General features: G+C 35.2%; 1 protein-coding gene across 2 annotated transcripts in view; it reads left to right on the plus strand.

Annotated features, from left to right (window-relative positions):
• LOC126850816 (microphthalmia-associated transcription factor) overlaps window positions 1–19,348 on the plus strand; it is a 67,614-nt gene that overhangs the window by 4,218 nt on the left and 44,048 nt on the right. The window contains exons 1-3 of one of the 2 annotated variants that reach the window (XM_050594172.1): window positions 5,458–5,900; window positions 15,994–16,201; window positions 17,511–17,900. In XM_050594172.1, coding sequence (XP_050450129.1) covers window positions 5,512–5,900; window positions 15,994–16,201; window positions 17,511–17,900 — 987 coding nt within the window. In that variant the 5' untranslated portion in view covers window positions 5,458–5,511. Of the gene's footprint in view, window positions 1–5,457; window positions 5,901–15,993; window positions 16,202–17,510; window positions 17,901–19,348 lie in introns of those variants that run through there. The other variant, XM_050594173.1, reaches the window with a different exon arrangement.

Raw genomic sequence — 19,348 nt, forward strand, 5'->3', positions numbered from 1 at the left:
GTTTCCCGGTGTGCTCGAATTGCTCCCGAAAGTTCTTGCGTTCTAATCAGTTTCATCCACCGGGCGTTAATTGATACCCGCGGAGAAGGCAATATGAGCCTAAGCTAAAATTTCAATTACGCATAGAATAGATGCAGCGGCGAATGAACAACTTCAAATGAATATACTTAAGGTATATATTGTGCTTAGATCCTTGACATTTCTTACTAAAGAAAAATATACTATTATATTTCTGTCGCGTACTTATTTATTGACACAATCGAAGAAGATTTTAATTTTGTTACGTTGTTGGCTTGGGTAATGAAGTAAAAAGAGACAAAGAGAGATAAAGAAAATAATTTTATTTTATGTTATTTTATGTTATTACTACATGAATCATTGTAGAATCATTTTTCATGTGGAATAAACTCTAATTAATATAATTTTATATCACAATATATAAATGAGTGGCTATCATTTTAGCAATCTTATATTAATATATTTATTCTAATCGCGAAAAAATTTTGGTCATCAGAATCTTACTGTTTATCGTTTCGTTTATGACGCTGATCTTTCGCGGCAATCTATAATATGACAATCTGCAGTACGTGACGCGGACGATAGCGCGTTAATGAGCAGTAGTAGTAATGTGTTTATCAAACACACATATGCGAGTGAATAATAATGATTTTCAGCTGGAATATTGAGATGGACAATCGTTATCAATAATTTTTCGGGAATTAGCAAAGTGCGCATCTAATTTATTATTAGCAATAAATTGTGAACGCATCTTGTGATGCATTGTGAGATCAATGACCTATTTTACGTTGTGATGCTTTATTGTTCGAGGAAATGCAATCGAACGGAAAGGAGATCGCATTGCAATACAAAATAATTAAGTATGACGGAGAGGCGGAGAGGGAAGGGGGGAGGGCGAGACAAATAAAAAGAGCGAAAGAGAGGAGGAAGACGAGAAAAAAGCCGTGATAAGAAGTTGTTTTGAAAGTCGAATCATCATTTTTGAATTTTGTATGCATGAAACATCAGCATCGCATAAATCTTCAGCTGGATTGCTTTTAAATTTATATTGAGGAAGGTAGGAGTTCTTCAACGATCTCTTTGATAAAGGTAATCAGCGGAAGTAGAGAACGAAGTACTTTATATAAATATAGTTGGCACATCTCTGTTCGCTTTGAGCGACACATTTATTTATACAATGGGATATTTGCGGTCACGGTTTGCGCGATTAAATAGTCTTTGTGGAAATATGGCTTATTCTATTGTAATTGATCACTAGATATCACTAGTATAGACCTTGAAAATATAATATAAACCTTAAAAATATTTCGTGACTTGACACGATTCAGAATGTAAATGTGATAAATCATATTTACGTTGACATGTACAAGATTTGCATTATATGAATCAACATCTTTACTTTTTTTATTGACAGTTTAATTAGATCTCAATTTTCTTAATAATTTATTAAATTCTACAATATCATACCTTGTAGAAATGTTACACATTAAAATTTTATAAAACTGTATTTAATCGAATTTGAATAGTTGATTGATAACTTATGAACAATAACTATTCAATATATAATATAAATGTATTTCTGAAGAAATGCACATATATCTTCCTATAAAATAGTTGTTTTTAGTGTTAATTGCATGAATACGCGCCAAGCATCTGACTCTTCATATTCGTCTCTCTGACTTCTCTTGTCAAAATCTATTTAAATTCTCTACCTCCAGTTTATTTTCTTTATTTCACAATTTCCATTTAACAGACTTCAAAAATTTGTGAACAGCCTACAGCTTTTAACGAAACTATTTCAACTATTTTTACCTAATTACTGTAACAACACAACTAGAAAGTAAAAAAAAAAAAATTATTAATTCTGCATGTAAATAATTTTATTTATTTTTATCTCAATTTTATTAAACTCTTAATAACATTCTAAATCTTCTTATTTAAAATATATCAATTCAATTTATAAAATATTCCGGCATGAAAGGATTAACATGTTTCGGCAGTAATATTTCTTATATAATTTTAAGATCGAAAATAGATTGGACGCTCGATAAAAGATTCCACTATTTAAAGTAGTGCGTTTTTAGTCGCCAACGCGGAAAAAATTATATTTGGAATTTTGATATAATATTGATCGCAGTTTTAAATCTAAAAGCAGAAATTTTCCGCTACTCTAGTTTATTATGCATAATTTTCGAGACAAATTAATCTTCATATTAGAAGTGGACTTTCATGATTTCTGGCGTTTTCGAGAATGCTCAACGCATATGATAACGTCTAGATTTTTCAACCGTGACATCATCAGAAAGCAGTTTCCTTATCCAAATTTATGATTAATTTGTAGTTAATCTTTTCGAATTCTTTTGATATAAATTTAAAGAACGCATTATCTAAAGTCATGCAACATTATTCTCATAATTGACTTTTTTTTTTCGGCGCGCAGTGGAAACTGGTGCCGGTTTTTTCCCTTTGTCAAGGATCTATCGCGTCTGTTGTCAAGTGATTTCGCCGCAAGTTCCTTACTTCGCAAGGACACGAAATAATTCGCACGCATTGCCTAGTCATAATTTTTTCAGCCTTTAGATCTTTTTCGTGAAGCAATAATTAAATGGCGACTGTTGTTAATCTAATTTAGAATTTCATGTTTTTTTTTTTTTTTTATTTATTTTCCATTTAATATCTGCATTATTGACACAATATTGTCTATCTCGTAGTTTAAGCTAATTATTTAGATTTAATTTCATGTTACATACAATTAAGTGTAATGAGTGCTGTGCCCGCGAATATCATGCGTCATCAGCGAGCGCGATAACGATTTAGATAAGTTGAACGACTCGTTTAAGAGAAACGCATCCGTTTTTATCATGTAATGCATAAAGCTCTTTTCTTTCTTCCGCTTTCGACATTGAATATATGCAAATATTAATTTGTTTCATTGCATAATAATTGCAATAATGATAATAATAATGATGAGATCGCAATTAATATCGTGAATAATAATAATACTAATACTAATGAATTTCTCCATAATATAGAAATATTTTAATAATTCTTATCTCTCTCTCTCTTTTTTTTTCTTTCTTTCCTTTAATGAAATCCTATGTTTAATAACATGATTTTTCATATAGATCTTGAGATCAATTAATTATCAATTAATTAGAAATTAATTAAATCGTAATACATAATAATCAGCAAACGCGTCGGTGATTCCTTTGATTCATTGTCACAAATGCGGATAAATGTGCGTGAATGTAGGAATAATGCCACTTTATCACAATTATTCCTACGGGAATGCGAGATATATCCGTGGTAGGCAACATTATACGTTTCTTTCTCTTCGCAAGACGCGATTCTGAGCTGAACCGACAAAAGCCAGCGAACTTCGCCAGACAATGCCGACGATACTGATCTTCTCTCTCTCTCTCTCTCTCTCTCTCCCTCTCTCTGTCTCTCCCCCTCTCTCTCTTTCTGTCTGTCTCTCCCCCTCTCTCTCTCTCTCTCTCTCTCTCTTTCTCTTTCATGGCAGACGGATGAGAACGGCTGCCACGAATCCGGCACGAGCCGGCTCGATACTCGCATTAGTCGGTGCAATGACTGGAAATTCCGATAAGTGCGCTCGTCGCCGCCGCCGCCACGGCGCTCGCGAAAACGCGATACCAGTTTCCTCGGTCACGACGCGACGGTACCTTTTTTTGCGCCGATGTGTTCTTTTTTTTTTTTTATTTTTTCAAGCTGTTTGCCGTACGCGATCGTACACATTCGTCGGCAGCTGCTCTTCGTTGTACGCGTTATGTAACGCATCTTTGAACGAGGATGAGCCATGCCGCGCAGAATGTGATGCAAGACGTATCGTGCACCTGTGTATGCACAGGACAGTCTCGTCGAGAGTTTCATAGAGTTAGTTTGTATATGTGTCTCTTGACCAAATAGACATCATTTAGGCGTAATAAATTGATGTGACAGGTACACGCGCAAATAAATATAATAAATTTATGTATATATATTTCTTTTTTAATCATCATCAAAGAAAAAGAAAATAATCTTGTTAACGTCGCTATCAATAATCAAATTATCCATAATTCCATTTTATTTTCTAAATACGTTTAAAATACGTTGTTAATCCGTGTATAAATTTAGACATAGATAATATGACGTGCTCTATTGTAAAAATTATACATTTTAAAAGTTTACAATTTAATTTGAATAAATAGTGCAAAAACATTGATTATAGTAACATCGTTAACGCTAATCAGAGCTTAAGTTTTTTTACGCCGCGATATCTTTGCGGTCAGAGTTATGATCTAGACAGAACATCGTTAAGTAGAGTTAGCCAAGCAAGACGCGCGAGTAATAATAAATTTCAACACGAGTGTGCGAGCGTGAACGGTATGTGTTACCAGGTTGAGGGAGGAAGGTGACACATTTTTCATTCGCCGACGAAGATAAGTAGCGTATGGTTCGGTGATTCCCTTGATTCGCAATCAAGCGAATAATCCAGATATATCAACATAAGAGAATTGTGTCGCTTTATTACGATGTTTCCTTGCGCGCACATACTCTAAATTTGATATAATATATAATACGCAATATTATATATTTCGATCTACATTTAGTTGCTATCTAGCTATAATTCTAATACAATATCATATTATTTTTCTCTTTATAATTTTTAAAACACATTTTAAATTACATTAATAAAATTAAATTAAAAATGTACAATATTTATATTTTAATATTATCTTTTAATGTAGAGACTATATTAAATTCTCTAGTATTCTATTTAAAAAACTTATATATTTCAAATATTTTAATGTTTTCTTTCAAAGATATTATTTAATTCAAGCTTAAAATAAAGAAAGCTGTACTATCTATAAATTTTATAGAATATTAATTACACAATCATATAACATATCTATCTAAAGTTGCGATCACCGATTATTATTGATTAAACTTAAAAATTTTTTTTTATGTTATTATATATTTAAAGTTTTAATTGTGGGATGTAAATCTTTTCTAAATAATCAATTTTTAATTTAATGTTCTTATAAATCAGTTCCGTACACTGATATTTTTTTATGAATATTGCAAGTAGGATCAACGATCGTAAACGATTGTTTAGGAAAGAGAAACGCGTGTCTTTCGCGACGGTTTTCAAAAATGTCGAGGCGGATCGCGACATCGATGTCAAGTTAGAGAGAAAATAAATGTGCGCGTGGCGGGAGCAGAGAGAAATAGACAGGCGTCAGCTGTCCATCTTTCGCGGAAGAGGCTGAGAAGAACGAGAATGAGACGGCACAGGATCCGTGTTTAGAGCATTCCGTCCATCGGTTACCTGGCGCTTCTTCGTCGTCGCCGCCGCCGCCGCCGTCGCCGTCGTCGTCGTCATCATCATCGTCATCATCGTCGTTGTCGTCGGCGATGCCGCTCCGGTTTTAGTAGTAGCGTCGCGACGCCCCAGGCCGGCTGATCGCGCGCGCGCGCGCGCGAGAACGTGCGATGCAAGGCGGTGGCGTGTTCGATACCGCGCGACAGATCGTCGAATTTGAGGAGCTGGTGTCGCGATTAGATCGCATCAACGACGTCGTGATACGGCGGCCGTCGACGACGACGTCGATGTCGGTGCCGTCGCCGTCGCCGCCGGTGCGTGCGAAATCGCATTTCGCGACTTCGTCTCTGCCATACGATCGTCTCGTCTCGGACGCCACGCGCTCGTCTATCGATAACGAGCAGCAACGAGTACGTGTTCACATCGGCATCGACGAGGATCTGCGGATGATTCTTGAAATGGACCCGTCGATCGTCGACGGGACACTCGCCCCGGTTATCGCGTCCGACGATAATTCCACCGTGGCACGATCTTTGCGTGCCACGCGACTGCAAGGCTGGTACTGCACCGATCGAGAACTAACTCCTTAGTGTCTGATGTTATATGTGCGCATTTTATACAATTATATTATTTGTCGTTAATTTCAACCCATTTAGCGGACATTTGGGTTGCCTTGTATTGTCTCTTGTCCGAGAATTTAAATTTAGACAATTATTAAGAGTATATTAATATAGTTTTTATAATATTGATGAGATGTACATAATATATATATATATATATATATATATATATATATATATATATATATATAATTATAATGGTTATACGATACTTATAATCATTTGTTCTTGCTTATCTTTGTCTTAAATCATTTGGAATGTTGGTTACGAATTCTTGCATACATCGTCATTTCCATAACCGTGACTGTCTAACTATAGAAACTAAAGATAGTACGCAGCTATTTTGACAGTTGCATGCGCGTGACTAAATAACATTCTCATGTTGATCCTATAAAAAAATCATGAAATTCTAATTATACCATGTGTCTTTGTGATTTATTTGATTATTGATTATTATCTTGAAGATTAGTAAAATATGAAAATTTTAATTCCATTTTTTAATTACTCCTACTTTAAGTATCGCTCAATAAAAAAACTCTCAAACACTGTTAATCGTCACATCAAACATAAAAATCGCGTGACGAGAGAATTTATAGATTTCTATACATTATCTTTATTTCACGAGGAAATCGATCCCGGGAGTACTATGTGAACAAATCAGTCCGTTCTCCGCCGGTTTATGGGCCGCGTTTACGTCGCTATTATTCTCGGTTTATAATCCATTGGCAGTCGATGCCGCCGCGTATTGAGTTCCCCGCCGTCTCGAGACGAGCAACACACCGGTTCTTCCTGTTTCATGCGCGCTGCTTTTGATCGTCGCGCATGTCGTCTACACGTCGATCGTAAACACTACGTCCAAATTTAAACGTCCTTGTCGCAACTCCTCACTGAACGCGAATCACTCGTCTGCCCGTCTCTACTAGTAGACAACACTTTGCTCGTGAGCAATCAACATGTGCAGCAGCGGATGCAACGATGCGAGTATCCGCCGCATCCGTTCGCGAAGTTCATCGAAGCGCCATGTAAATCGCAACCAGGCCTTCGAATATATTGCGCAATCTCGTCACTTGTTGTCGTCTTCCGAAAACTGCTGTCATAATCCGTTCGTGGAAAACAATATCCGTTAAATTCAATCTTAAATCAACTCCCAGATATTGTTGGCGATAGACGTTAAAGTTATATTTCATCATCGACATTGTGATTTTTTTTGTAGTCTCGCGATAAAATATACCAATACGTGTTTATTTGGTATTATTACATACATATACATACAGATAGTAATATTATATGTAAATTGACATATTTTATTTTAAATTATTAAATGTATTTTTGATCTTTGATAAAAAGTAGTAAAAGATAAAATGTCTCAACAATTATGGTAAATTTTCGAATTATTTTGCTTTTCTGTTAACGATAATCATTAATTAAAACCTGATATTAATAATTATAAAGCATTTAATTATAACATTACTATCAGAGTAATATTATTATATAGTATTCTCTCGAAAATCCCGCCGCACCGATCATTGATCTAAAACTAACTAAACTCTATCTGGCTGAATGGTCCGATGTTAAATTTAGCGCGCACGTTACATTTAAACGAGAGCTTGTCATAACACAATATAAACCGCACGTTGAAATTATCTGAATTTAACCGTCTCTTCTTCCCGTTACAAAAAACGTCTGTCATTTTTCCATCGATTATCGGTATGCGTAAAACAGTTTCACACAACTACGCGATGTATTTTACGCATTCATAAATATTCAAACAATTTCGGCGTTATATCGGCGGGGCCGACCTCGGCGGCTATTGAGGAAAAAGAGTAAAATTATGAGCGCCGTTGCCGTTGGATAGAAGCTGAAAATGAATGTGGAAGTTACAGGAACATAATTCCCAATAATAGCCGCGTATAAATTAGCCGGTGTGTGTTTTTTTTTTCTTTTTTTTTTTTCTTTCGGATTAAAGCAGGAAACGCGATCGTGCGATTCATCGCATGCGTATACTGTACTTGGGTGCGCACAAATTATCAGATATTTTTCGCTTCCGGTCGTATCGCATCGATACGCGGTACATGCGCGAAAATGCACTCGCCTAAAGGCTAATGTAAACATCGACATCCATATTGGTACGGTTTTTTTTTCCCATACGTGCGTTTCGCACTGACATTTGGATCGGATCCAAATCGGGACGCGTTCTCCGACACTCTGAAAATGAATCGCTGTTTTGCTTGAAGGAACACACGTTTTTTAAGTTGCTTATAATAACGATACAAGCACTTATATATAATAACATAACTAGCGACGATGACTTTGCGAATTTTAAATAGGTATAATTCTAATTTGGCTATTTTTAGCATAAGAGAATATTTATTACGTTTTATTTTTAGCTCCTTCTCTCTCACACATCAACTAGTCTAAAAATACAATAGACAGAAATAGGGAAGAATTTTTTAGTTTTTTCGGTATTAAAAAATAATAAAAAATTTGAAAATAAAGAATATAGAAAATGTATAAAATTATGAAAAAAACTGTTATTATTTTAATTATAAATTAAGAAATTTTTAAGCGAATTTTTGTTTAACATTACTTCTTCTCAATTCAACAAAATTACACCATTATATTCCGTGGCCATTTTTGCTCTATAAATATTACAGATCTGATCATACATTTCGACAATATATACTGATTTTCATTTTGAAAATTAGTGCTTTTAACTCACGCGCATTTATCACCTGCAATGGTGATTATGGCTTATGACTCTGCAAATTTCTGTTTACAACTGCTGCGATTAATCTACTTTTGCCGTAATAACGGTCCATCCATATGATTTCGCACATTAATAGCGGTACAAGCAAATAATATTAGAAGGAAACCATTTCAGCCAATATCTCGATACACATCCATGCCGATATCTCGCAGACAATTAACCGATCTTTGTGTGTGCATAATTCATACGCGATTAAATTACACAAGTCGTGCCCAACGGCCATCCTTGCGTCGTTAAATGTTACTCCGAGACCGTATCGCGAATAATTTCTCGCTAAATCGCTTTGTCGCACGGGCTAATTACCTCGCGCACATACGTGCTGGTCGCCATTCGCCACGGACCTTGTTCCTGATTTTCGTCCACGGGCTTTCGATTACCTTCCCCCGGTTCCGCTACGGTAAGCGAGAATGGTTACGGTAACGGGGTAACGTCGCCTCCGCGCTCTGTAACGTATCGGCCGATCCCCATCTCTCTCGCTCTTTCACCCTCCCTCTAGCTATCTCTCCCTTTCTCTTCGATTCTCGCACATTTGCGTAACCCGAATCCGTATCGTCCGATCGTCTGGCACGATTCACCACAGCCACCGCACGTTTGTGTGCACGTACGCGCCGAAGATTACGCTTGAGATTCCGTACGGTCAACTTGCGTAATTTTCCGGCCAGCAAACTCCCCGCGTTTACCCTCCGCATCCAGGAGCTTGCGAAAGCGTAATCTCGCACGAGAATTTCGAGCTAAACGGACCTGAGTCTCTTCTATTAGCATGTGCTGATCGATTGACATTTGAATTCTACAGCCTTAAAAATATTGTCAAATAAATATTGCATCTGAAATCCTAGCATAAACCTTAATAACATAATTTTAGAATATATTAAAAAATATAATTAAAAGAAAAGAGAGAATTGCAGAATTAAAAAAAAAAAAACATTATATAAATATATTATTAGTTTATTTTGATATTTTTTAGTTATTGCATAAATTATGATATTATATATAACGTTAAAAATAGATTTATAGCTACAGAAAATTTTGCGATAAATTTTTATCTTTTATTTATATAATAGAGAGAAAAAAATGTTGCAATAATCATTATTTCTTCTCATCTGCTCCAATTAAAAGTTTCCTGTTTGAATTAAAGCGACACTCAATCGACGCAAAATGTTCCGCGCGCGATCTTTTCGCCTGGGTGGATTGTGATCAACGGTGGAAGAATTTGTAATGCTATAACGGGGAAGGTAGTGGTCATTTAGCAAGGCGTAGCAACTTAAGTGCACTTTGTTAGAAAGCTTCGTTACTGTAGATTAATCGAGTGCACCGTATAATTCCGATCGGCATGGAAAATTTCTTCACTTTTCAACATTGTTAATTGCAAGCTGTACTTTTAGCCCCTACTTTCAATCTTTTGTACTTCTTAGATCTTTCATCAAACTTCGTTTTATTTCATATTTTTATGCAGGATATTTCTCCGAGAAAGCAACCAAAAGATATTTTTGATACCCAAAATTAATGGAAATATTTGCAATATAAAATTCGATATCAATCTTTTTATTTTCAAAGGATTCATCTGTAGGATTGTTTTGATAAATCTGGCTCGCCATATATTTTTCTATCAAGCATGAAATGTTTTTTTTGTATTGTTCGATATTGTTCTTTCCCTATTTTTATATTGTATTCCAAGTTTCTATGATATTATTTGGAGCACAAACAGTATGTGATGGTTCACAATATTCGCCGAGAAAAACGAGCGTGTGCGATAAGAGACGAGATTTCAAGGAAAGACGGCTTACATGAATGACATATTGATACAAGTCGCAAATTGGAACTATGTCTGCTGGTGCAAGGTATTGGTCGCATATAATATAATATTTCAAAGGAGCACTCGTATCTTAACATCGTATTTCCATCTCGTTATCTTTTCTCTTCACCTTATTTTTTCGTTCTCTTTCTCTTTTGTCCCCGTCTTCTTTTCTTTCCTTCGCCTCGTTTCCGTTAAACTCGATGAAGTTTTCCCAGCAAGTTTCCATCGTTTCTCTGCTGAGGGTAAATCGTTTTCCGCTGCCTGCTTATTACGATTATGATTGTTATTATCAGTCGACACTTTCGAGCTTTTCATAAACCCTATGAAACTTTTGTAGCTGGTGTTGTAGCGACGTTGAAGAACGCGGGAGGCAAAAGAAGAATTTATTTCTAGCCAGTTTATTTCGCGGACGCGGGGTCGCTCGCGCCGATCTGTTATTAAATTCTACGCCGGGAGAACTTGAAGAGAGCTATGAGAAAATGGCGAGGGTGGCGTGGCATTTAATACCGACACCAAATGTATCTTACAAGAGTTTTTATCTCATCTTTATGGCGTACATTTCAATTCTATAGAGAACTTTGCAGACTGAAAGTCTCTGCTTCAAATTTATAAAATTTATCGACTCTTGTGTGGCTCCTTTATAAGCAATAAAAAAATTTCTTAACTTAATAAGTTGATACTTATATTAAAAATTATTTATAAATATTAAGAAATAATTTGACTTTTTCAAAAGTAAGATATTGAGAAGAGAATTTTTTACTACAATTCTATATCTTATGGGGATATATTAGAAACTCATGTATATTTACACTACGTTGTCTTATTTATTGTAGTCTGATCTTGCTATAAATTCACTCGTTAAGATTAATTTTCCACGCTGGAATATCGAATATCGAATATCGGAGTAAATGGCTGTTCGAATTTCACGATCGAGAACCCACCCGCCACTATAATCTTCGCCTCGACGATGAAATTCTGTGCACGTACAGCCCCGTTCGACCGAGAAGCCGACGTCTTAGTCGAAAGTGTATGTACATTAATCTGACACAGAAGCTGCTTTCCATATTATCGCGATTTATATCGATCGTCTTACGGAGGAGCGTGCGGCTATATTTTCTCACTTAATTCATTTCGCGGGGATGAAGATAAAACTTTGGCGACGGCGAGCTACACCGATTTTCTTCGAGACTAATGACATTAATACTATCTACTTTCCACATCTTGTAATATCTGCTCGACGATTCTTAATCGAGGATTCTCAGTGGCATATTTTTTCAAACATAAAACACAAAACGCCCTCGATATGAAAAAAGAAAGAAAAAAAATTAAATTATTATAGAAAAAAGATTGACGTAGAAAAAATTATATAAAACATATTATTATCATAAAAATATTTATTTTATTTAAATTCACACATACTCTCTTCCTCTACCTCGTTCCCTCACTTTTTAATTGAGAGTCACACAAACTTTCATTTATTATAACAGTTATAATTTTCAATATTGTAATAATTGTAATAAAATTCTCGCGTGTTCTACATTATTTTTTATAATACAGGATTAATAGTATATAATTAATGATGAAAAGATTTTTAATTTTTAATTAAAATAATTCTATTCTTAACTTTTAAATTCTTTCTCTCGAGGATTCTTTTACAGGAGAATTCTTTCTTTCCACTGCATATACAGAGATAGTTTGTGAGTAAGAAGGAAGACCGAAGAGAGAGAGAGAGAGAGAGAGAGAGAGAGGATTTGCGCACATTTGCATGAAGCTACCATAAGCGATTTTCCGTCGCTCTTTATATGACCACTAAATTCAGTATTACGATCGCGCCCTTCTTTCTCTTCTTTCTCACTTTAGTCTGCTAAGCAGGACATGTATAAAAGCCCGCCGGCAAAAAGTGTGATACATAGTATGGAGGGAGAAATTGCGCGAGCGGACTCGTACGTGACCTTGGAGAATTAATGGTATCCAATGTAACGTCGAAAATTATTTTCGACCGTCCAATATCCAATATCGTCTAGGTAAAATATACGAGTGCGCCGTGGTCACCTCCGATCCACACATTGACTGTTTATAAAAAGTAAAACTTTTGCCGCCGAAACCTTTCGCGAATGTATTTGAAATCGATGCGACTGTCCGGGTGATAACGATAATTATACCATATAATATTAAACAATATTTAATAATATGTAAATTAATGCAATCCCCCAATTATTATATACAGATTTACTATTATTGCTATTATTATTAGTTTTAAGGTGACTGATTATTAATTATTAGTAGAATATGTGAGATATAATTAAATAACAGACATTAATTATGTGAAATCGATCGATGAAGATATTTGATATTTATTATTGAACTTGGTCAATTATATGATAATAAAATTTCAACGAACAAATTATAATCGATCTCTGCAACTGCGAAACTTTTCCCCGCGATGAGATTTTAAAATAATTAAATTTCTACTAATTAAGTGAAACTACCTTTTTTCATTCGGTCTTAATAAGAGTAATTTGGTTATATCGATTTTCAATGGCAAATTTCGTCTAGGAGCAATATTAAATTCTCTAATTAATGGCGTAACGAGTGAATAAAATTTGATATTATTCTAGCGTTGAAACAATACAAACAACCGAAATCAAAGATATACATTATCAAGCTCGCCGGCGCTCAGTTTACCAAATATATCGATACAACGATTTTATCAGGAAGGAATAAAACTACCCAATTTCATTTTAACTTTGATCTTACCCGCAGAAAATTTTTCATCGGAAACTTTTCCAATCTTCTATCAGTATTTTCGTTCCATTCTTTAATCGGTCACAACACTTTTCTAGTGAACTTTGCCATCACTAGTAATATCTGATTTTTATTTCTGATTGCCGCTCTCTTCTGACGATATATGTATTATAAATTAAATTTATTGAATAATGGAGAGATTTTTTATTTAATACATTAAAAACAATTACTAAAAACTTAATTTTAATAGCAATTATAACATAAGCATTATAAAATTAATGTATTATATATTTTAATAAAGAGAGATATATATATATATATAATAGGAGTGAAGATGAAGTTTATAATATCTTTTTCTAAAATATTGAGTCATATGATATAATATTTTATGATATGATGTAATATTTGAATGAAAATATTAAATTGTAATTTTTAATTAATATTAGAAAAATTTAGTAAATCTTGATGGAAAAGTTAAAGCTTTTAAAAACAAAAGTGTCAAGAAAGAGAGAGAGGCAAATCTGTTTCTTTTAGACGATAGAAAAATTCGTAAGACGTTTTAATGGTCTCCGGGAAAGCTGGTGTTCTGATTAAATCGCCTTTCACGAACCAGCCGGTACTACTATTATAAAAGTTGTAACAGCTTTATTACGGCCGCTCGGCTGGAAACGGAAGAATTTTTAATTTCGTAATCGTACAAAGACGATGGCTTTTGAGTTTAAGACTTGAACAAATATTCAGCGTCCTCCTTTGTGGATGTGACATCGCTTCTCTATTGGCTACAAGATTGAATCTTGAATTCAAAAGTTTGATCATTTAGTTTTCTTAAACAGTTATTTCTTAAGTTTCATTGTCGATGCGTTTCTTTAATCCTTATCCCGAGACAATATAATGAGTCTGTTAAATTTCTCGTAAATTTAAAGTTTTAAAAAAGTTCTATGAAAAATCAATTCAACGAGCAATAGTGCAGAAGACGATTGCCCGGTTGTTGAATTTTTTAATTAGATTGCTTTCTAGACATCTCGCAGTTCATATTCACAAAATATATGCAGGTATATCTTTTACTGACAATATTTTAACAATAAATAAAATGAATAAAAATACGAAGATAATTAAATATCATAATTCAGATAGATTAATAAAAAAATATATTGAAAGATTAAAATTAATAGAGATTGAAGAAAAATTTGATTGAAAAACTTCTCGTTATGCGAGACGAAGTGGATACGACGTGATATGACCAGATATGATAAGCGCGAAATATCGAAGAAGGAGAATCGTTTCGAAAGACGCTCGGGAACTAACGCTCGATCTCGAATTGCGCAATTTCTCTATTTTGGCTTTCTTATGGCCAGATCTTGGCTTTGTTCCCGAATTGGGAATGTCCTTCAGTCGGCAGCAAAACGGACATCTCTATGACGTACATATATTCTTAATGTTAATAGAGTGGGAGTGAAAAATGGTTTTATTCGCGCCATATTAATCGTCAATGTTGAAATAAAGACGATCGCACGATCCAACATGTTCGCGAAATTTTCTTCGCTTTTCTTTCAAAGCTCAAAGAAAACTTTACTTATTTTACTGGCTTCCGATGTGCGGTAAATTATATGCTTTGAATTATATGGTTTCGTTATACGCGAATCCGAGAGATTCCGCGTGCTTTATCGCGCGAATCTCGCCGAACGCTGCCAAAACTCGGTAATATCATCATTCGAATTTACGTCCGAATCATGGTCTCATTAATTCTCTAACATCATTTGGTAGAATGGCTCAGGCATCAATAAAGAGAGCTTCTGTTTAGTTATTTTATTTGAACAAATCAACTTTGAAGCGTTATCATTCTGCGCAGTGGAATGTTTATCGATGTACTAGATCTATCTTTTGTTTTATCTGCTTTGAAACACTTTTATATTTTATAATTATTGAATTAATGCATCCATCTCATTATGTTAATGAGAAATTTATATTGATGAAAAACATTATTAATAGTCAAATTTTACTTTAATTAATAATTATTCTGTTTGAAACCGTGCGTTAAAGAATTTGCAAATTAATTAACATAATGTAATCGTTTTTAGAGACTTGAGGACCATTTTTTTTAAACGAGTCAACAGAGTGACGTCAATGCCAGTGTCGTAATGCAACGTATCACGAATTATAAATGGCATGCCGATTATTTATACATTAACATTGACTTATCTATTTGGTCGCCATAAATCGTGTAGATTGATTTTACGGGATTTCTTCTCGTCTTCTCGTCGTCGCCGACAAATAGTTCGATTTAATAGTGTTTACGTTGCAAGATTAATTGGCCTTGCCTCGGACTTAGGACTCGACCTATTCACTCAACTGGCAATGCTAAATATTTCCCGCGTTTATCGGCAACAAACGCGCGGCGTCATAATTGATCGAGCTTCATTCCGAGCGACTTGATACAGCTTGTCATTTGCTTTGACGGATGACTCATAACTTGCAATGATACCGGCAACGAAAATTTTTACCAAGAAGTTTATTTTCACTGAGAAATTTGTCTGCAAAATATTATTAAAAAATATAAAAAGTAAAAAGCGAGAGAGTAAAGTATCACTTTAATCAAATTTTTACTTCTTGATTAGCTCTCGTATGCGAGTTAGCGCGAATATAAATGGCAAAAGTATGTCAACTCTAGAGAAATCTCCCGAGATAAAGTCTCGCGTATAAAAAAAATATTGTGGCTTTTTTTCAGTCCGCCGACTTTCAAAACAGCTACGCCGACATCGCGCACGCAATTGAAGCTGCAACTGATGCGGGAGCAGCTGCAGGAGCAGGAGAGACGACAGGCGGAATTCCGGCAGAGCTTGCAGCAGCAGAGGCCAGCTGCCGCACCGCCTAGACCAGTGCCACCTACGTCGTTGCCCACCATCGGCGTAGATGTACCGCCGCAAGTATTACAAGTATGTGCTGCCATTTACGCGATTAATGCTAAATTGCTCGCGTACGAGAATCAAATCATACATTATTATGAGATTGTTTCGCACGAGATAATATTGGACTATTATATTAAATTTGCCGCTGGCATTATATAATGGATTGCATGATTATTTGTTTTCTTTGTGTTCAAATAATTATTAATAAATTTTATATTTAATTATACAAAAATTATATATAATATACAATTTTTTTTTCGTAATGTTTATTGAATATATTTTGGCCCTCTTTTTTTCTGCTCTCTCTCTCTCTCTCTCTCTCTCTCTCTGACTCTTTATTTTTAATTTGTATTTAATGTTAAATAAAGTATAGAGTTTATGCTAGATTTCGTACTAAGTACCGAAGTGCCCAAAGTCCAATGCAATGGTCTTTCTCCGATGGGTAGTATCTTGTTATCCAAGTAGCGGAGGAGGGTCAAACATCCGGTTACCGTCGTTTGCGTTTCCGTCGCTTAAAGCATTGTGCATATAGATATACGTACAGAAGGACGAGTTAAGATAACGATATCTTATAGTTTCGAGGTTCTTGTAGTTTGCTGTGTCGTAGTAAGACGAGCCGAATTGTCGATAGCATCGTTAATAGATGTATTCGGTACATTGTGTCTATATTGTTAAACGTCTCGGAATAATGTCAGATGGTGAGAGAGGACACGGACAGAGACGTAAGAGTCGTCGTACGGTTTATCTTGCAATTAGCTCCACGCGCAATATGGTCGCTGTGGTTACGAACGACCGATAGTTGCGATAATGTCTTCATCACATAACATTTTCACGTAAAATGATCTTTAAGATTGCAGAGGCTTTATCTTTTTTAAATATAAAATTTACAATAATTAAAAAATATTTCAAGAGTATAACAAATCTCTTACAATAGATTAATTCATAATTAATTTTTAATTTTATTTCTGTTTATGTACATTAATCACGTTTTTGAATTCTGAATATTTAATCAATTTTTTTTTAAATATTTAATTTAAAAATATTGCACATTTTATGATTGTATATTTAAAGTAATGTTGCGAATTAGCGTTGAACATCTGTTTAATTTTTCTCTCTTTAGATCTTTCTCTCTTTAGATTTTTATCATATTAGAATATTTTTTTAAAATATCAATCTTACTCATTGAAAATAAAATAAAGACCGATTAATCAGGGCTTTTATTTTCATCTCTAATTTAAATTCTATTCTTAAACTTATTTAAATTCTATTGTTAATTTTTATTGACAACACAATTACAATGTGATATATCTAAATTTAAATTCTTGAAAACCTGTAGGTGCGCACACTGCTGGAGAACCCGACGCGTTATCACGTGGTTCAGAAGCAGAAGAACCAGGTGCGCCAGTACCTGCACGAGTCGTTTCGCGGAGGCGAGGGTGGCGGCGGCAATGCGGTCCTCGGCGGCAGCGCCGATAGCGAGGGTGGCGGTACGACGCCGGTCGACGCCGGGCCACCGCCCGTCCCGATGGTGGTGCAAAGTGCACCGCCCGGCCCACAGCTGCATCACCCGAAGCCGCAGCATCCTCATCTCGCCTCGTACCCGCATGCCCCCGCGCTGCTGCCGCATCACCCCGGTAACCCCACGGTGGTCTCGGCGAGCCCGGACCCCGCCACCACCGGCACCATGTCCCCGGGTCTGTCCAGCGTCGCCACCAGCAACTCTGAGGTAAGTTTGTATGTGTATGTGTGTATGTAATATGTGCAAGGATAACATGAACGGTACAGCGCCACTATTTGTCATGTATAACGGATAACGTGAGAAAATATTAAATTACTTTTCCTTTTCTTCGTTTAGAAATTTAATTGTGCAAGTATTATAAATTATAATATATTATAATATAAAAAAAAATTATAATATAAAGAATATAATAAATTATAATATAAAGATTAAATTATATGTATAAATAAAAATTTTTTAAAATATTTTTTTACAAATTAAAACTTAATTAATTCGAATTATTTGAGGTAGAATCAAATAAAAATTGGAACGCAATTAGAAAATTGCATTATGTCACAACAACAACATAAGAGTAAAATTTTAAAATTTAGAAATGCGCGAGAATGTTTCAATGGAGATGGCGCATTCGCATTGAGATGCGAGGAAAGCTATTTTTCTAAGTCATTCCCGTTCATTTTATCCAATCTAAGTACGATTGAGTTTTCGATTGATGCTAACTGGTCTTACGTAATCCATCCCGCATCGCCGAATGGATTCATTCTCTCTCGCTCGTCCAATAACTAATCACAGATGCTTCCAACATCATCGATTCTTGCGTAATCTCGCGAAACGCGCATTCGCGCCATGAAAATAATTTCTCGACGCGACTCTACAACTCTCGCGTTTGCGGTTTTCTTTAACCCGGTTGCCGATACTCTGCGATCATTCCTCGTCGTCGAACGAGGCGCGCATTATTTCTTTTTTCTTTTCTTGCAGTCGTCTTAAAAGAATCCGCAAACGCGAGAGATCCGCGCGTGCATTTAGCACTATACCGAAAGCACGTTTCATGACGCTGCAACATCCAAGTAGGATTCGCGGCACGCACGCGGTGCTAATTGCTGCCTCGGTTTACAAATCGATCTGATTTGCGTCGCAAAGCAGATCCATAAGCGATCGCGAGGAGGAAACCGCGAAAGTAGGTCCTTGGAAGCCTTTGGTTCGTATTCTCATCACGCATTTAGCACCGTAGCTCTTCGATTACGAATCTTCGGTGACACACCACGATGCGCACAACATGTTATTTTTGTAGGACGAACTATTTTTAACGTCAAATGGCGAGCGAAAACGCTAATATCTCCGACCTCGTTAATTGTGGGGTTTAAGGAAAACGTTTCCATTCGAAATATGAAACTTTTTTTTTTATGGAATATAATTTAATCTCCTCGTTATAAAAGTCTAATATTGGCATATTCGATATTATCTTTTCAATGTCATATTTTATATTTTCAACATCGTACTTCGATGATACAATGTTGATTTTTAAATGATAATAAATGAATTAAAATTCAAAATTATTGATTTTACTTTTTATATTTCAAACGGCGAAGTCAGCGACGGACCATATATTAATATTAATATTTGAATAAAAATAAAGCCGTTTTCTCCTTATCTCAAAA

The sequence above is a fragment of the Cataglyphis hispanica genome, chromosome 7 (genome assembly GCF_021464435.1).
Source record: "Cataglyphis hispanica isolate Lineage 1 chromosome 7, ULB_Chis1_1.0, whole genome shotgun sequence".
Taxonomy (NCBI): domain Eukaryota; kingdom Metazoa; phylum Arthropoda; class Insecta; order Hymenoptera; family Formicidae; genus Cataglyphis; species Cataglyphis hispanica.